Below are 19,069 nucleotides of genomic sequence, written 5' to 3'. Positions count from 1 at the left end.
GATTTAACGGGCACAGGGAGGGGGTCTCCAAAGCCAGATTATTCTACACAGTTGAAGCTTTAAACAGAAGGAAATGACCTGCTCTGGGGTGATGCACCTGGGTTCTGGGAATGCAAGAATGGGAAATAGCAGGCCACATCCCAGAAAGCAGGAGAGCAAAGGACTTGGAAAGGTTGGTCGGTAAATGACTCATCCAGGGCCACCCACTTCACAGAGGCAGCCACTGCGGTGTGTGAGGTCGGCGTGGACACACATCAAAAGTACACACACAAAACATTGCGATTCAGTGTCCAGTGAGGTTTCTCTCTCCCGGTTACGTCTTTAGATACAGCCAGAGTGATCTTCCATCTTAAAAGTCACCAACTTAAGACACATACCTGGAGGACCCATAGCACACATGATCTGAATGTCCACCAGTTTAATCACGGAGCAGTCTTTGAGGTCGTACCAGTTCCAGTGATCTAACCACTGCCTAAGTAACTCGATGGGAGGCTGAGCCCCATAGACCTCCCGAGCAGGCATATTGACGTCATCCACAAAGACAACCTGGGAACAGAAAGGAAAGAGGTACTGGACAATATTCACACATCAACACAGCGTCTCGTTGTACAAATGACAATAAGCCAAACTATCATTATTTTCTTCCAGTATAGTACATATATGGGAAGTGATCATTTATTTTCCAGGCAAGAATAATACATTTAGCTTTCATGGAATTGGGAGATAGTTCTTCTATTTCTTGTTCCTCTGGGAATAGGAAGACATCATTACTAATCTTTGTAGGTTAGTAGTTTAGGACCTTTTAACCCTTTCACGGGTATTCTTAATATCCTGTATCTTTATTACTTGTACAACACTGAAATTCATTTAAAAGGTGTTTGTAGATGATCGTACCCTTTGAGGTGTGAGGGTAAAGGTGAGAATTGTGTACTTCACAGAGCAACAGAGATTAAGTCAGCTGGTAGCTGAGTTCAAAGGTTTAGAAAAACAACCAGTAAAGACCCTGTTGGGAAAATATATTAGCAAAAGAATTAGAAGGGTAGATAATATTCCAAAGGAATATTCTACTTTCAGTTCAATGAGCAACAGCTGGTTTTTATTGTCAAGGTGTCTAGTGCAAGCTGGGTGCAGAGGTACACACCCATAACTCTAGCTACTTGGGAGGCTAAGGCAGCAGGATTGAAAGGCTGAGGTCAGCTGGACAACACAGCAAGACCATGTTTCCAAAAACATGTCCAGTATACATATAAGTACAATCAGTGCTAAGGTTTAGATCTAAAATGTCTCCCCAAACTCCTATGTGTTCAGAGTTGGGATTTTGGAAAACGATTAGATCACAGGGCTGCTATACTCATCTGTGGATTAATCTGTTGGTGAGTTCATAGTTGAGTGTGCTGTTAAGAGGCTGGGACTCGTCAGAAGAGGTGGATCCTTGGGACACCTCTGGAAGGGTATATTCAGGTCCCCACCTCCTCCCTTCTAACTCTGCTTCCTGGCTGCCATGGGCTGAGCAACTTTCCTCTGCCAAGTCCTTCTGCCATGTTGTTTCTGCCTTGGAGCCAGCTGACCATGGACTGAACCTTATGAACCATGGGCCAAATAAATCTCTCCTCCTTTAAGGTTTGAGTGTTGGGTATTTTGTCCAAGTGATGAAAACCTGAGTAATACAACCAGTTGTAGCAAATTTTTAAATCAAAATTTGTAATAAACAAAACAAAAATATCTGTCCTCAGTGTATTTGGTTTCCTTTGTTCTGAGGGTAGTAGTACACAAGAGTATGACTAGAATTTTATTATGGATATAGAAGAAGAAAACTGTTACCATTATCTTGCCCAAAGGAGGACCAAAAACTCCCTTTCTTCTTTTGTCTAGTTTTGACATAATAATATTCTGGGTTTGAGCTGCTGTTGTTTGTGCTGAGAAGTTGATGATCAGAGGTTTGTAGATGTCCTTATGGAGTTGATTTAAAAGAAAGTTCTACATAAGAGGGAATGATAAGTCAGAGTTGAAACTGTTTTGACATTTCAGAATAAATAGCAAGCATCACTGCTGATAGACTCAAATTTAACTGTTCATATCGTAACAAGGCAAAGAGAGGTAGAATCTAAGGTGTGTCTTTCCACTTAAAGACCAAGCTATCTTTCTGTAAGTTACAAGGCTTAAATTATACAATTGAATTTTCAAAATGGAATTCACTGAAAACACCATTCCAGTCATTCATATTTAAGAGGTGTGTCAGGGAGAGGCTATGTCAGAATTTCCCAATGAGCTTTTCAAAATACGCTTGCTTCTCCTCACCTTACCTTCTCTCTCTCTCTCCCTTGAGAGTTCCCATGAGGGCATGTTCTTTCCCTAATTAAAGGCCAATTTGAGAGAAAATCTTGAGTAAATCACATGTTCTTAATAAGTACTACTGCCATGTACATATATGGATAAAAGAGAGAGCAAAGGTGGAGCATTTTTGCCCATTCCAAACCTTATGCACATTAATTGCTTCCAGAATTCACCTTTATTGTTTATAAGGTACTATATTATTAACCCAAAATATCAGGTGGTAAAATAGTTCAAGCAATTCCCCTTTCATAACACCATTATGCACTGTACATTATCATAATTAAGCACATGGAAAATCGGAAAGCAAACTTGGAAGTATTAACTTATTTATCAAGGCAACACAGTTTTTAAAAGGAACCATGGTGTTGCCGTTAATAATTACACGTGGTACCCATGTCAGGAGTCCTGGGAGGCAGAACAAACAGAACCAGGAAGGAGGGTCGGGTTCCGGCCACAGGTTGTGAAATGAGGGGCAATTTTCATGCCTTCTACCAGCCCAGTGACAGCTGTTTTGCAAAATCTATTTTCTTTTACACAAAATGAGCCCACCGTAAAATGTATGCTCTTTAAAACCTTTCAGGAGTTTTGTTCATATCTATAAGTACAAAAATCAGGAATGGCAAAGTGTAAAATATAGAAATATATTTTCATGATTTTTATGATTTAAATATCTATTTTCATGACTGCCAAATTCAAATGAAGAGATTATTTCAAGAGAAAAATGCTTTGAAAACAAGTGAACCTACCATTTTTTCAAAAATAATAAGCTATTCAGACCAGTTACCATAATGAAGATATCTCATGACACGTCTGGGATTCATACAAGTTTTCTGTATTATTGGCTTAAGACTGTTTCTAAAATATGATCTCACTTTGTCTGCATGTAGATATTATAGACTGTAAACATTTTATTATAATGCAAGTCAAATGGTGTGTAACCAATACATTTTGGATGGATGGATGGATGGTTGGATGGATGGTTGGATGGTTGGATGGGTGGTTGGATGGTTGGATGGATGGTTGGATGGACAGATAGGTGGATGCATAGATCAATGGATGGATGGTTGGATAGATGGGTGGATGGATAGATCAATGGATGGATGGTTGGATAGATGGGTGGATGGATAGATCAATGGATGGATGGTTATATGGTTAGATAGTTGGATGGATGGATGGTTGGATGGATGGTTAGATAGATGGTTGGATGGATGGTTGGATAGATGGGTGGGTGGATGGATGGATGGATGGATGGACGGTTGGATTGATGGTTGTGTGGATGGATGGATGGGTGGGTGGATGGATGGGTGGATGGATAGATGGATGGCTGGATGGTTGGATGGACAGATGGATGGATGGATGGATGGATGGATGGATGGATGGATGTGTGGATGGATAGACTGATGTATGGATGGATGCATGGATGGATAGACCAGTGTATGTGGATGGATGGCTGGATGGATAAATAAAACAAGAATGAAAACGAGTCTTCAACACCTACATAAGTGTTGGCATAGAAAGTTTGGCAGTGAGTATTGAAACCATTTAAAATCAGAACTAAATCTAACTATAACATAAATGGTTATAAAGCAAATCTCAGTGTAATTAATATTTTAAAACTAATAAGAGCTGAAACATAAAATTAAAAATAATTAGCAATAAAAAATAAGATTAATGGTGAAGAGACTAGGGGATACAGTTGTAATATTGTACCTTTCCACATCTAAGTAGACAGAAAACTGGGTCACAGTGTAAATATTGTCATTCATGCTATTAATAATTTTAAAACTGAATTTACAGAAAAATGACAGGCCTGAGAAAAACCCTTCAGTGTTTTAAAGTAGATTTAAGCAATGCTAATAGAATTTTAAATAACTTTCACAACATCATAAGTCAACAGGAAGAAAATAAACACAACATCATATGAACAGATTAAAGGAACATTAAAAACTAACAAATATAAATACAGAAGTATGACTTTTCATGACAACTTACCCAAGATAAGTTTGCACAAAAGGACGTAGATTATCACATACAAGTATAAAATACCTGGCATAGATATGTTGTATCCTTAAAGTACAAAGTATAGGCAGAAATAGATCACATAAATGAAAACCAGAAGAAAGCAGAAATAATGTAATGAAACAAAAAAATTAATATGTTATATGGCCATTATCAAGTGTTTCCCTAAACTCAAAAGTTGATAAAAATTGATTTAAAAATGTATAAAGAACTATATTTTTACTTTTTACCATGATGCCTTAAAATTATAAAATATTATGTTTTCATAAGCTATTATCAGGTAAGCCTTGTTCTTTAGTTTAAATGAATTATCAGTATCTGTCATAATTAATTCTCCCACAGATAAAATTCCACTTGACCCATTGAAAAAAACTGAATGCTTTTTGATGTTAACATATAATACTCTGAAAATTAAGTACATGTCTGTAAAAGCTACTTATTACTATTATCAACTTAGTGACCAATTTATATGAGTTAACTAAAATTATTCTACGAAAACTATGCAGTTATGTGAAAGGGAAAATACTCAAATGTGAACAGAGCTGATATTTAAATGAGAAACACAATGAATACTAAATATTTTTTTTTGTGACAGTTATTTTAGTCAGCCCAGGGACCATATGAATTCTGGGACATTATGCACTTGTCTCCATCACAGGATTTTTAACCTCTTCAATGTATTTGTTCTCGGCCAGTGTCTTAAGTAAATTTCTCTGCTCTAAAGTGTCATTCTCATTCACCACATTTTAATGTAATCTCTAGAGTGCTACTTATTTTTCATTGTTTATTTTAAAAATACATATATCCGGACATGCAATAATTTGAGGAGAAAACCAGCTTAAACAGTAAAATTCCTGCTTAATCACTTCAATAAGGGAAAATGTAGGTACATACATTTAGCATCTTATATGAGTAACTTCTCCATACAGTTACTTTATAAAAATAAGACTTAGGTGGTACTGTCTCAATATAATATTTTATTCACTGAAGAAGAAACATTCAGCCCTCATAGCTGTATTATTCACAATCCAACCAAGCCTTAATCAGTTGGGACATTGAAATGATCCTTAGGAACTCCTTATGTCAGTATAATTTTGCTGAACAACTTAACACTTACTGAAAAAAATCAATATTTTTACTTCTAGAAATCTAGGAACTGCTCCTCAGTAAACAGAAAGAGATGAGAACAAAGATTTAACTACAAAGAGCTCATTGTGATCTTATATTTAAAGCAGAATACCAGAAAAGCTAGGTACATGAATAAATTATCATAAAACAATATTCTTGAAATCACCTTGCAAAGTAATAATAAAATAAGAAAACATTTACAGCATATAATGAAGTAGGAAAATATTTAAAATATAAGTAAAGAAAAAAGGCAAATTACAAATTAAGTGACCAATTTTGAGGAAAGTAATGTTTTCATGTCCGGGTGTTTTGTTGCTTGGCTGAATTTGACGGTGATACCAAGCACTGAAGCTGTACTTTCCTCTAAGGAAGGACTTCAATTAAGTCTCCATTCTGGCTAGATATTGTGGATAAATGTGCTTTCCACACATTTTCAATCTCTTTTGAAATACACAGCTCATGCCACGCATGGTGGTGCACACCTGTAATCCTAGCACTTGGGAGGCTGAGGCAGGAGGATCACCATGAGTTGAAGGCCAGCCTGGGTTACATACTGAGTTCAAGGACAGCCTGAGCTATATAGCGAGACCCTGTCTCAAAAGAAAAGAAAAGAAACAAGAAAAGAAAAGAAAAGAAAAGAAAAGAAAAGAAAAAGACACAGGCCAAGTCAACACCTTGGTTTAACTCCCAGAGTTTTCCCCTCTCTCTGCTTGGGTCTCTCCTGCCAAAAAGAAAAGAAAAGAAAAAGACACAGGCCAAGTCAACACCTTGGTTTAACTCCCAGAGTTTTCCCCTCTCTCTGCTTGGGTCTCTCCTGCCATGTCCAAGCACTTAGTGATGAAAAGTGTCATTTCATTATGTTGTAATTGAGATTATTCAACAAAGGAATGGTACCAGGACAATTATTTAACTATATGTCTAGGGATATTATGGAAGTATTAAATAATTAAAATTTATAAATAAAATCAATAGAGAACCAGGACAAGTACTGTCATAAATTGGCCTGGGAAGTCAGGAAAGACGGGGTGATGACGGCATCCCCTCCCCACAGGCTGGACAGTGCCACTGACACCTGAGACTCGCTGGGTTAGTGCAGTGACATGTCCACTACCAACAGGTGTGGCTCCAGAGATCACTGAGAAAAACCGGTCTTCCCACTCACACAGCTCTCCTCCAGATAGAACATAATTTAGAAAATTAAATATAAAATGCAGTGAACTAAAGCACACTTTTACAGGGATATAATTTTCACCCTCAACAAGCTATTCTTACTAAAATACAGAAACAAATGGGGCAGTAATTTATGATATCAAATAGCACTGTCACCTGACATGATATCTCTAATCAATTTTCTAAAATAAGTAAATAATTACCCCCAAAATCTCTGTGGTTCCAACAAGATACTTGAGTATTTCTTAAAAATTATCCAGGCCTACTAGTTGAAAAATAGCATCCCTAGAATGTTATCACACACACTGTAGCAGGCAGATTTCTGTAACACTCACAGTGATGTAAGAACTCTTCCCGGTTCCTGTTGGGCCTACAAATATGGAAGGCTTTTGATGCGTAGTCAGCAAATTCATCAGCACGGAATATCGGACCGTGTCCAAGGTCGGCACGATGATTTCATTAAACAGCACATCTTTAGGGATCGGAGGGGCATCTTCCAATTTCTTTATCCATGGTTCCCACCTTCCCACTCCCTGTTCGGAGTGAACAGCCCCAAAGTGAAAGCTATAACATATTCCGCATTTCCCCATTACTGTAGAAAAGATCAAGCCCCACCCATCCTGATATTTACACATTTTGTCTTACAAAACATTTAACAGTTTGAAAGTTAAATTTTATGGGTAACTTAGAAAGATCTTGGCTCTTAGATAAATCAAAATGGAATGACAATAACTACTGCTCTATTTTGATGTCATGAAGCTACTGCTTATGCTAACCCAATGATAAATTATTATATACAAATATGTTAACAGCACTGAAAAATTTGACTAATCAATGGATTAAAGAATAAAGAATTTTATTTAATCCATGTTAACCAATAAAGAATTTTCTTCACAGAAGATCAACTGCATATTGCTTGACTTTTATAATGATATTTATAACATCAGCTTATCATTTCAGGCAAGACTTCTTTTTATAAAAATTGTAATTGAAATACAAACACAATGTACTGAACTGCAAGTATACAGCTCAACCGTATTAACTACATTTACATTGTGTGTTACAAATCTATACAATGGCAGGATTTCCTAATTTTGTGATTATTGTGAGTTAATGTACTGCTACATTTTTGCATCCACTTAGCTTGTGAATGAAAATCTTAGTTTTCTTGGACAGTGGTAAAAAATATGTTAATTTTCTCCCTAGAAAAATATCACTCTCTTGTCCATTCATAATACAGTATCAAATCTAAACTCCTACTCATTCAAAGCACATCAGAATTCAGACTCACCCTTCCCTTACTTTGTCCTACCCCAAAACACCCTCACAACGCCCCGTGAGTCCCACACATGCCCAGCATAGGACCCAGATCTGTTCACACTCCCTTGGCACACAATGTGCATGACTGTCACCTGCAGGGGACAGAAAGCCACTGAGGGCAGAACTACGCTCTGCTCACCTCACGTGTCCCAGAACAGAGTTGTGTGGATAGTAGGAATATTTCTGAGGGAGTGGAACTTATCTCTGCGAAAACTGTAGTGAATTCTAGACCTGATGGAGTAAATCACACCTTTCCTTGATAATCTTTTCAAACAAGTATCTTATGCCACCATAAAGGAGGAGGGACTAAGAACCAGAAAACCTGAACTGTACCGTCACTGAGAGGTTGTGTGACCCCAGAAAACCTCCTGGAGGTCTCTGAACCCCAAGTCCCTTAATAGTAAAATCTACACAATAACCCTGTCCTTCTTGTTTCTCTGAGGTATTGGAAAACAAAGTAAAAATAACTGTGGAAAGTGTAATAAACTGTACAGTGCTCTGAAAATGCAGGGTACTGGTAGTAATTAAATGAAATTAGCAAAGATAAAGAGGTAACATCTGCACTGGGCAAAGTGCAGAATCCCTGTGTGGTGAGTGTGGTCATACATTTCAAGAGCCGCAAAATTCAAAACTCAATACAATCATGCCTTTTCTAAACATGTAACTTAATAATGAGATGTGTACAGCATGACTTATATCCAAGAATATTCACCAAGGGAGGCTTCATCAAGTAGGTTTACTGAAGAGAATGAACTGGAAAGGTGTTTTGTTTATTAAGTAAAGAAGGAAGATAAAAGTTGTCCATTGATAACATGGCATGATCCCAGGTTGACTTAAATCTGTATGTACTCCTGAACTTTGTCCTCAAGGTAATACTCATGGGAGTTTTTATAAAAACAAACAAACGCCACCCAAGTTTTATTGTCCAACCCATTTGGGGAGTGTTAACATTTAACCAGCTCTGTCCAGACAGGACCTAGTACCTGTGGTGTTCTCACGGACATCTGGATCTGTCTCCACAAGGAGCCCTTGAACACTGTGTGCCTGGTGATGGTGAGACACCACAGTGTGACATTCTATTCAGAGAGCGCTACTGGCCCACCCGGTATTGTTAGCACCACATCTAATCCCTGGGGAAAATGATTCAGGAAAACTGAACAGTCTAAGCCTGTGCAAAGAGTAACTCTACTAGGACTCAAACTCCAGTGTGTCTGACTTCAAAGCCGTCACATCAGCGCTGTCAAGGTACACAGACAGGGACTGCCCCAGAGCCGCTGTGCTGGGTGCTGCAGGAGACTCCATTTGCTCCAGAACACTTACCTCGGTGATAAATTGATAATCATAAATGGTTCCTTTCTCAGGAAATGTGACAGTCAGGGCCTTAGAGGACACTTGCTCAGCTCCGCTCTGTAATTTGAACCTATTTCGTGTTAGGTCTGAAATCGGGCCTTCCATGAGTTCTCGGAGAATCTTATTAAATTTCATCCGATCGTCATCTGTACAAGAAGCACCAACGGACCAGATCAACGAGAAAATAAAAATGCCCTGCATTGGTGAGACGGGAAGAGAGAGCAGAATTAGAACGGGATTGCAGTCAGTCCTCGCAGCGCAGGCAGATGAGTGGGTCTGAAAGGGAACCCATGGGCTGATACAGAACAGGTCATCCGAGGACTGCAGGAGAGCAGGTTATGTTTTTCAAAGTGAATCACTTATAAAATCTTAAAGATAATACAGTGCAAAGTATAAATTCTAGCCATACTGAAACTTCAGAATGACTACCATAGTAAAATGCATGGTAATATCTATATCTATATCTATATATCTATATCTATCTATCTATCTATCTATCTATCTATCTATCTATCTATCTGATATTACAAGGAATGTTGAGATAACCTTATTCAGGTATTCAGGTTTGGGGCACATTTAATATGGCATTAGCTAGAATGTACATTTTTGATTTAAGTTTTGACATGTTGGGTTTACTTTAAGTAGAACCAACTTGGGTCCTATTATTTGCAATAATATCTGAGCATCAATTACAGAAGTTAAAGTTGCCATCCTGCAAGCCAAAGACACTGGCTTTCTTCTGCTCAGACTCAGGCAGAGGGAGCAGGGGCGGACCAGGTCCTCTATGGCTGAGAACATCAGTTGTTTGTTTTAAAATCAAATCCTTTTGTAAGTGTTGAAGCCGTCACAGTCCTGACTATGTTCAGAAAAGTTCTAGACTCTGCTTCAACCGGGCTCCCACACCTACTTTTTGCACAGGTTGCTTCTCTTAGACGTCTACTTTTCCTCAAATTAAAAATTAATTTATTTCATAAAATATCAGCCATGAGCTCCACACTGACCACATTATAAGGACTATTCTGATTATTACTACTCACTAGTGTGAGTAGTAGAAATAGTTTCTCTAGAAACTATTTTGTTAAAAATATCCAGTCTGTTGATATGTGAATTTCTATTTCAAAAATCCTCTTATGATTAGTATATATTTTCTTGCTTTCCTCAACCTAAATACATAGTGATGCCCATCCACACATCCACCCTTTTATATGCATGTATTTAAATTTGTTCTCATGAAAAAAGGAAGAAAATTAAGGCGGGAAAAGTAAGAAACTACTATGGTTTGGAGGGGCCAGAGCACTTTTGGTGCTAGTCAGGTGGCCTAAGATTGCAGCCGTAGATCTGGGGTGACCCTGGGCCTCCCCTCAAGCTCACAACACAGCACGGTAGTGGTTAGGAGGCTCCCCACCAGCACATGGGGCTCGGGGTGGGACTCTCCCCCCACCTTAGCTCCTGCCGCTGTCCTGTCTCTAGTTCCAGGAGTGAGGTGGGTCAGGGAGCCCTGGGAAGCAGAAGGCGTCTTCACTTAGGACACAGAAGGCAATGGGCCTTACCTCAAGCAGAGAGTAAACTTCTCGATCATTTCTCTCTTTTACTTTGGCTTCATCCACAAAAATATCCATGAAACAGTCTATTAGATTCATTAAGGATCGGACCAGGTTCGTATCTGTAGTAGGAGATAATTCCTGAAAGGTCAGAAAAATGCACAAAACAAATTTAAATCAGGCATGTGATAAAGTGGTGTCAGCTGGGGCTTACTGAACTCATTCGATTCCAGCAGCTACGGTGTCTATGAAGAGTTGCTATTATAGTTCTTGTTTCCCGAGGAAACTGAGCACATCTTAATTCCTTCCCTCGGATGGAATTTCACTTTGGGAAGCGTGACTCCTTAACCTTTCATACCAATTCTCAAGCTAAAAAAAAAATTACTAGTACATGTTTAGTTAGTTTAATCAAAGACACCAGTTCTATGCTTTGTTAACTTTATAAATCAAAACACTCAAAGTCTCTCAGAAAAGGCAATTAGTCTGCATATCTACAATGCTTAATAAATAAAATCCATCTTAAAAACACATTTATAAGCACGGCAGTAATTATAGTAAACCCCACCCTATGAAGTATGTTCCCAAATCTCAAGGTCTACACAAATACTGGTGGAGCACTGCAAATGTCATGTGCTTTGCTTTTTAACATCATGGTGACAATTTAGAGGGTGAGTGAAAAGACACAGCATCTCGGGACTGGGGATTTAGCTCAGCGGCAAAAGCGCCTGCCTGGCAAGCGCAAGGTCGTGAGTTCGGTTCCCGGTACCAGAGAAAAACCAAAAAAATGTGCGGCCCGAAGCAAGCTGTCGATAAACACCCGCTTCCCCTCAGCTCTACCCTGCCTCAAGGCTTGCACTGCTCTGTGGTGAGCGCTGCGCATAAATCCTACCTCTCTGACACCGATTCTGAAGATTGGAAGCAGCCGGCTTCCTATTCAGAGCCTCTGGCTCTGGAAGCAGCAGGAAGCAAAAGTGACGGCTGAGTTTCTAGCTGAGGGTGGGACGCTAAAATGTAAATAGTTATTACTGCAGAGGAGACAGATACTTCGGACAACAGTAAGACATGGGTGTTCAGGACTTTTCTTTTTTTTTTTTTGGTTTTTCTCCGGTACCGGGAACCGAACTCATGACCTTGCGCTTGCCAGGCAGGCGCTTTTGCTGCTGAGCTAAATCCCCAGCCCCAGGACTTTTCTTATATTTTGCTGGTGGTATTGACCCATACCTCCTGCATGCTAGTCACACACTCTTGCTACCACTAAATATATTCCTAAAGCCTCTTTAAAATATTTGAGACAAGCTCTTGCTAAATTGCCCAGGCTGCACTGAAATTGTAATCGTCCTGCTTCAGCTTCCAAGTAGCTGGATTATAGGTCTGGATTCATAATTTCTTTAAGAGAGAAAAAAGGAGCACATTTCAGAAACCTTTCTTTAAGTTTTCTGCTTTGCTATAGAAAGGGTAAGTTCTGGTTATATGGGAAAATCATTTATTTGTAATTCCTAAATTCTGACAGTACTAGGGAAAAAAAGAAAGGTCCCATAGACTGTGTTATCACGGCCTCCTCCATGAATGTCCAACTTTTTGGACTGATGACTTAGCATGTTCAGCATATTTTGGTTATAGCCAAGCTTCAGGAAAGAGCCTTCGACACTCATCTGCCAGGCAGCAACTGCCGCATTCCTCCACCACCTGCCTTGTGTGCCCTGGTCTCCCTGTAAAGCGCTCTTGCTGAGAGTCTCCATGTCCCCAACTGCCAAACCAGAGGGACACGTGGCAGCCCTTTCCTGCCTTCACCTGAATTCTTCGGAGTATCTCAGACTACCGAGCATGTCCTTTGTTAAATGCCCTGGTCTCTGCCCTCCCTCTCCTCTAGGTCACACTGCACCTGACGTTCTATCCTTCGCTACTTTTCCCTCTGGATCCGCCCTTTGAGTAATGCACATTAGCATGGTTTTAAACACCATCTTCCAAATCTGTATCTTGAGCCAAACTCCTTACGGTTTTCTATTACATGTCCAAGAGCAAGAAAAATATCAGCCCTACTCTCTTAGATTTACTGCAGAGCCAGTCATTCTAAAAGACCTTGGATCAAGACCTCCCCAACAGAAATGAAGCATACTTCATAACTTCCCACGGCAGAGTTTCAGAGCTTACGGTGCTTTCTCGGCTCTCAGAGGCGGGAGATTTCTATTCCCAAGACCACTTTTCCTCCTCTACCTCCCCGTCTACCCTACTCCAGAGTGTACTGGGGAAAGAAAAAGAAAAGTGGCCATGCCTGCACACAGTCCTCTTTCCAATCCTTCTACCAGGGTCTGGATTCTTTTAGGACATTTGTAAAATAAAGAAACTTGTAAAAGTGGAAATTTAAAACACACAAATACGAGATAACATTTTCAGTTATTTTTACTGACAAGATTATGTGAATATTTGAGTTGGTTTTTTTTAGAGAGCAAAGACTAACACCAGTAACATTTTCTCAAATTCTAAGATTGAAAATAGTGTGGAGAATAATTACATAAATTAGTCTTTTTCATTTTAATCAGAAAAAAAGATCAGTTTTGCAAAAGGGAGGGGGACCGAGAGTTGGGAGGAGGGAGGAGCGATGGGAGGAGTGGGGGATGAAGAAGACGTGCTACGTCCGGGTACCGCTCCACAGGATGAACGGGATCACCACGTACGGCAAACACGGACTAATAAAAAAGCCAGCTGAGAAATATAGTGTCCATGGGTCGATAACATAAAGAAACATGGAATTGGTGTATTTGGTTAATTTGCATTTACCTTTCACATTTTAATCTTAAACTTCCCATTTCTCTTACCTTCGTGTGCCTTCTAATAAATTCTACAGACACAGGGACCATCCTGTCAAATAGGCCCGTTATAAACTCCTTCTGAATGGCGCTGACTGAAGCAGGTAAAAGATTCAACCAGGACAACATCAGCGGCCTCCAGCCTAACATGTGCGGCTCCATGTAAATCATTCCGCACCTGGACACCTGGAAGAACACAAGTGATCACCGTCCGGGTGATGCTTACGGAGAAGCACGGCAGCCACACACAGCCAGGCAGAGCTCGGCGCGAGACGCCGGCTGGCCCAGGGATGGCAGACAGGGCAATGGGTGACAGCTAGTGACAACCTAGGGGCACCTTCTCCTGGATGGAGGTGACCAGTGGCCAAGTGACCCATATGCGATCCTTCCCGCCTAGGTACGAGATGTTTCTCAGTCCTGCGAATTTTAAAAACAAAGGCCTTATTTCCCAGATGAGTTCCTACCGTGCTACACAGTGTGCTGGCGGGGCAGGCAGCTGCTCCTGGGCCACTGTGCCCACTGCCCAAGTCAGGGTAGTGCAAGGAAACCCTCTTTGCCTGGTCACTGTGGAACACAGGGCAGGGGAGGAAAGCGAGGAAAGCGGGGAGTCCGGACAAGACGAAGCCTCAGCCCTCCACCGCACCATGACCTGGCACGTCCGTTCCTCACAATCTTCAGGAAGGTCTTGGGGGCAAAACCTCAATTTTATGTAATTTCGTGACCTCTCTGTTTGTGTCTGACTTAGCAAATGAGCCCAGAGGAAAGAGGAGAAGGTCTTATCCACGGTCAACGGCCCATCTGTGTTTGTCAACAGACGTATCTGAGTTTGAGGACCACAGGTCCCTCTTAGAATGAATGCTACTGTTTCTTCATTTAAGGTCAAAGCTACTACATGAACAGAAACATAACACCTTCCAACTCAGAAGCAGATGTCACAATTGAGAACTTACGGTGGCGGGAGAAGCAACTTCTAAGTCCATCGGCTCGAAAATCAGATTCATCTGTGGTGACATCTGGATAATCTCCCCGCTCATCAGACACAGCTTCTTGTTGTCATCCAGCACCGTGTTCATGTTCTCAATCCACACTGCATCCACTGGTCCATCAAAAATCAACCACTTCCTATCTGGGGTCTGTTTTACGCATATTGTAAAAAAGGAACAAAAATGTAATGAAGGAAATGTTAGTATTTTAAAACTCAAAAATATAACTCTTAGAATTAATTTTACTATGCATATCCCAAGCTAGCCTTTGGATAAAGTGTGGCGCACACACGGCTTATGCTGGAAGCTGAGCTGGCCACAGTGGTGCATGCCTGTAATCCCAGTTACTTGGGAGACAGAGGCAGGAAGATGACAAGTTCCAGCCCTGCTTGGGTGATTTAGCAAGACCTTGCCTCAAAATAAAAAAAACAAAAAGTGGGCTGGGGATGTGGCTTAGTGGTAGATGCCCCTTCATTCAATCCTCAGTGCTGCAAAAACACCCAATACACACATGGCCAAGACAAAAACGCCACATTTTTCATTAAGGTTCAATCTTAATGTTTCTGAACTCAAATTTCCAAACAAATTTCATTCGGATTTTCTGTTCTTAGAGAATCACAGATTGGTCTTAATGTGCATTCCATTATCACATGTCCATATAGGTTAGTTAATGATGTGTGCAAGCCCAGCTCCTTCTTTCCTCCGTTGGATGCATTTAAACCATACACACAGGGGTTGGGGATTTAGCTCAGTGGCAAAGCGCGTGCCTGGCAAGCGCAAGGTCGTGAGTTCGGTTCCCGGTACCGGAGAAAAACCAAAAAAAAAATAAAATAAAATAAACCATACACACATACACAGCCCCTCTGGGTCTGACGTGCTTATGATGGAGCAGGATATTCAAACCAGCATCACATCCACAGTCCCATGATTATTTAATAAACATGAAAATATTCACATATTCTTCTGAATATAGTAAACGCTCAACAAACAAGAGGGCATACCAGGCTGTTAACCGAGGGCACAAACGCTCATCCTCCTGTCGGGATTCCCCCTTTGTGCTTTGGGTGATGACCTACCTGGTTCACCTCCAGCAAATGTGAGTTCAAGTGGAAGTGGACGGGGATTTGAACCCACCTGGGTACATTCTCAGTCCCTGTGGCCAACTCATTCCTCTACAAGACAGGCAGTGGGTCACCCGCCCTCGGGGTGGTCCTGACTCAGGACAAGTGGACCCCAGGGATGCTTTGAGACAAATGTGGCTATGGGCTTCCCATGCTTGTGGCCTGTCCTTCTGGGACACACTGCCTGATCCATGAGATCTTGTGCATCACAGTCGGAAGGACTTTGCTCTTCATTTGCTTCTCCTGCTTAGCTGTGTGACTCTGGGGAAATCGCCTCCCTGAACTCAGCATTTACGGGACGCAGTTCCTGAGAAACGCAAGTTATGCAGCTGAATCCAGAATAGACAAAGTTTGTGACTATTTCTGTGCAAATGAGGTAAATGTACACATTACCGAGAGACTTCCTGTGCTAGCCTGGACAGGATCTCTGCCTCAGGAGCATTGGTCCTCACCTACCCACTGTCCTGTGCTGTTCTGGGCCCAAGCGCATCTATGCTAGCAAGACAGGACCCAAGAAGCTACTTCGGTGATCCCAGACCTCGGTGGGCTTCACCGAGCTACAATTATGTCTGTCCTCACAATTATGAGGAGATCGCTAGCCTGGACAGGATCTCTGCCTCAGGAGCATTGGTCCTCACCTACCCACTGTCCAAGGTCTTTGTGCCCTTAAGAGCTCAGCTGAGATCTGTGCTATGACACTGACTCAGGAGTCAAGGCCGATGGGCTCCTGAATTAGTAAAGACAACCCACTTTAGGATGTGTGGCCATCAGAATAGGGAGAACAATGATAAGGCAAATTATTCAGCAAATACCTGAGTGCCCCCCAGGCTGGGCCCCTTTAATTATCTAACCACAGACTCCAGGGAACCTGCTCACTGCCGGCTTCCACACTGACATCACTGGTGTGTGGACTCCCTCTCCCGTGCCACCGTCAGCAGTGGGCACAACTCCTTCCCCACTCACCTCCCACCCACCAGCCATTCTCTCTCCGGCACCCTGGATGCAAGTGTTGCATCAGAATTTTAAGACACCATTTTCAAGACTGCCTCAGAGGAGACCCAGCCATCAGTGGGTGTGACGATGGCAGCATCTCAAAAAGTGCCCAAAGGAGTCCAGCTCAGGGTGTGCACCTCTAACTCAGCTCTCTGGAGGATGAGGCAGGACGGCTACAGGTTCGAGACCTTGTCTCAAAGCAAAACAAAAAGATGTGGGGATGTAGCTCAGTGCTCCCTGGGTTTAAGTCCCAGGGCCTTAAACACACAGTCATGTGAAAGTGGGCAAAAAAAGAACATTACTGAGGGACCAAAGGCCCCGTCATTCGGATGCACTTCTTTCCGGAGAATCCAGCCTGGGAGAGCGGATCGGAAGCATCCCACCCTGTGGTTTGTGTCTCCCACCCTCTCCTCTGTGCCTGTCCAGGGCAAAAGTGCTTACTACACAGTCTCTGGTGTTTTGTGGGTGCTAATGTTGTTCACAGAAATACTGCTGCACCATCTTGGACCATCTTGTAAAGGGTTTTAAACAAAATCTCAAGCTGTAAGTATACATGCTTATTTGAAAGAGCTGAAGAAATCAGAAACAGTTGGAAGAAAAGAGCTTAAGCTTTGAAAATCTGTGTGCAGAAGCGTTAGTCCTCACCGGGGACGCAGCAAAGGCCCTGAAGCTGACGGCGAGGATCCCGTCCGACCACTCGTGGGACACTAAGTCAAACTGTCCGTACAGCTGCCCCATGGTGACAGACTTGGGGTTCAAAACCGTTATCTGAACCTTGTTTTCTTCCATTAGTCCCTGAGTAAAAAAAAAAAAAAAAAAAAAAAAAAAAAATCATTGATTTATTTTGAATTGTTATTTATGACAATTTTTGAATTATTTCTTTATTCACAGAAAGCATGACTGTGTATGTAGGAAGTCCTAAGGAATCTATGAAGAAACCATCAGAAGAAGTGAATTTAACAAGGGCCTGGCATGCCAGGTCAAGGTGTAAAACACAACTGCATTTTATTACCATGCCAGTGACAACCTGCAAGGTAACATTTTAAGATATCCTTTATGATAGTATTTAAAAGCTCACAAAATATATAGGAAGAAATTAGTAAAGGGTGCACAAAATCTGGAGGTCTCAAACTATGAAACAGGAGTTGGCAATTTTATTTTGCAAAGGGCCACATAGAAAATATTATAGGTTTTCCAGATTTCTATTTTTCTTTCTTTCTTTCTTTTCTTTTTCTTAAAAACACATTTTTTAAAAATGTTAACACCACTGCCCGTTACAAAAGAGGCTTTGGGCTGAAGTGACCCATAGGCTATAATTTGCTGACCCTCGCTGCAAAAGAGGCTTTGGGCTGAAGTGACCCATAGGCTATAATTTGCTGACCCTCGCTGCAGAATGATCTCTGTGGGAAAATTATAAGCTGTAAAGACAGGGAAATATGTACTTCTCCTGGGGTGAAAGACTTAATATTGGTAAACTGTTCATTTGGGGCAGAATCCTGGAAGTCATTTCTATGGTATTACTACAAAAGATGTTAGCGCCCTTGCATTACAAGCCTTTTAATTTTTAATTCATAGACTTTATTTTTTAGAGCAGTCTTAAATTTATAGAAAAGCTGAGCAGGAAGTACAGAGACTCCCAAATACTTCCTCTGCCTCCCAGACAATAGCTTCTCCAATTATTAACAATCTGCAGTGCAGGCTTTTATCAATGAGTTTATTCCAGTGCATTATTATTAACCAAAGTCTGTAGTTTAAACTAGGGTTCAGTTTTTGGGTGATATAATTCTATGGGTTTTGCCAAATGCACAGTGTCACACGTCCACCACGACAGTGCAATACAGATTAATTTCACTACCCTAAAAGTGCACTGTGGGCCATATGTTCATACCACACACACACACACACACACACACACACACACACACACACACAGAGTTCTGTTCTTCCTGCCGGAGCTTGGGACACAAACTATCAAGTTCAAGAAAAGATGGGAAATAATAATGTTAAGCAATAAAACAAGCTCAAGGTCTTTGGTTACTCTCTGTGTCCAAGAGTGGTTTAATGATGTCACTTCCTACATTCAGGAGCATAGGAAAGCTCTGTCATCTCTCTAATCAGGGTAGAGGTGCTGCCACCAAAGAGAGGGTTTTGTCCCAATGGCTGGAATGGGGCTCTAGCTCCTGCACGGTTGCCAGGGAGGCCGGCGCCTTCACATATCACAACATCCCTCAGCGAATTCAGGTAGAAAACCACGCAGGCCTCACGAGCGACCAGAATGCATCTCCTACTCTCCCCTCGGCTTA

The 19,069-nt window shown here is 41.3% G+C and overlaps 1 protein-coding gene across 2 annotated transcripts in view; it reads right to left on the bottom strand.

Annotated features, from left to right (window-relative positions):
- The window catches only part of Dnah7 (dynein, axonemal, heavy chain 7), a 236,519-nt gene that overhangs the window by 100,728 nt on the left and 116,722 nt on the right, over positions 1 to 19,069 (bottom strand). For both annotated transcript variants that reach the window (XR_001233192.1, XM_005373280.2), the window contains 8 exons: positions 17,412 to 17,561; positions 14,620 to 14,802; positions 13,679 to 13,855; positions 10,872 to 11,003; positions 9,292 to 9,516; positions 6,987 to 7,184; positions 1,822 to 1,977; positions 378 to 546 (listed from right to left, as the gene is read on the bottom strand). Coding sequence is in view for 1 of the 2 variants with exons in the window: in XM_005373280.2 (XP_005373337.1) it covers positions 378 to 546; positions 1,822 to 1,977; positions 6,987 to 7,184; positions 9,292 to 9,516; positions 10,872 to 11,003; positions 13,679 to 13,855; positions 14,620 to 14,802; positions 17,412 to 17,561 (1,390 nt within the window). In the remaining variant the exon portion in view is untranslated. The remainder of the gene's footprint in view (positions 1 to 377; positions 547 to 1,821; positions 1,978 to 6,986; positions 7,185 to 9,291; positions 9,517 to 10,871; positions 11,004 to 13,678; positions 13,856 to 14,619; positions 14,803 to 17,411; positions 17,562 to 19,069) is intronic.

The sequence above is a fragment of the Chinchilla lanigera genome, unplaced genomic scaffold, assembly GCF_000276665.1.
Source record: "Chinchilla lanigera isolate Chin_1 unplaced genomic scaffold, ChiLan1.0 scaffold00002, whole genome shotgun sequence".
NCBI lineage: Eukaryota > Metazoa > Chordata > Mammalia > Rodentia > Chinchillidae > Chinchilla > Chinchilla lanigera.
This window is presented reverse-complemented; position numbering and strand designations above follow the sequence as displayed.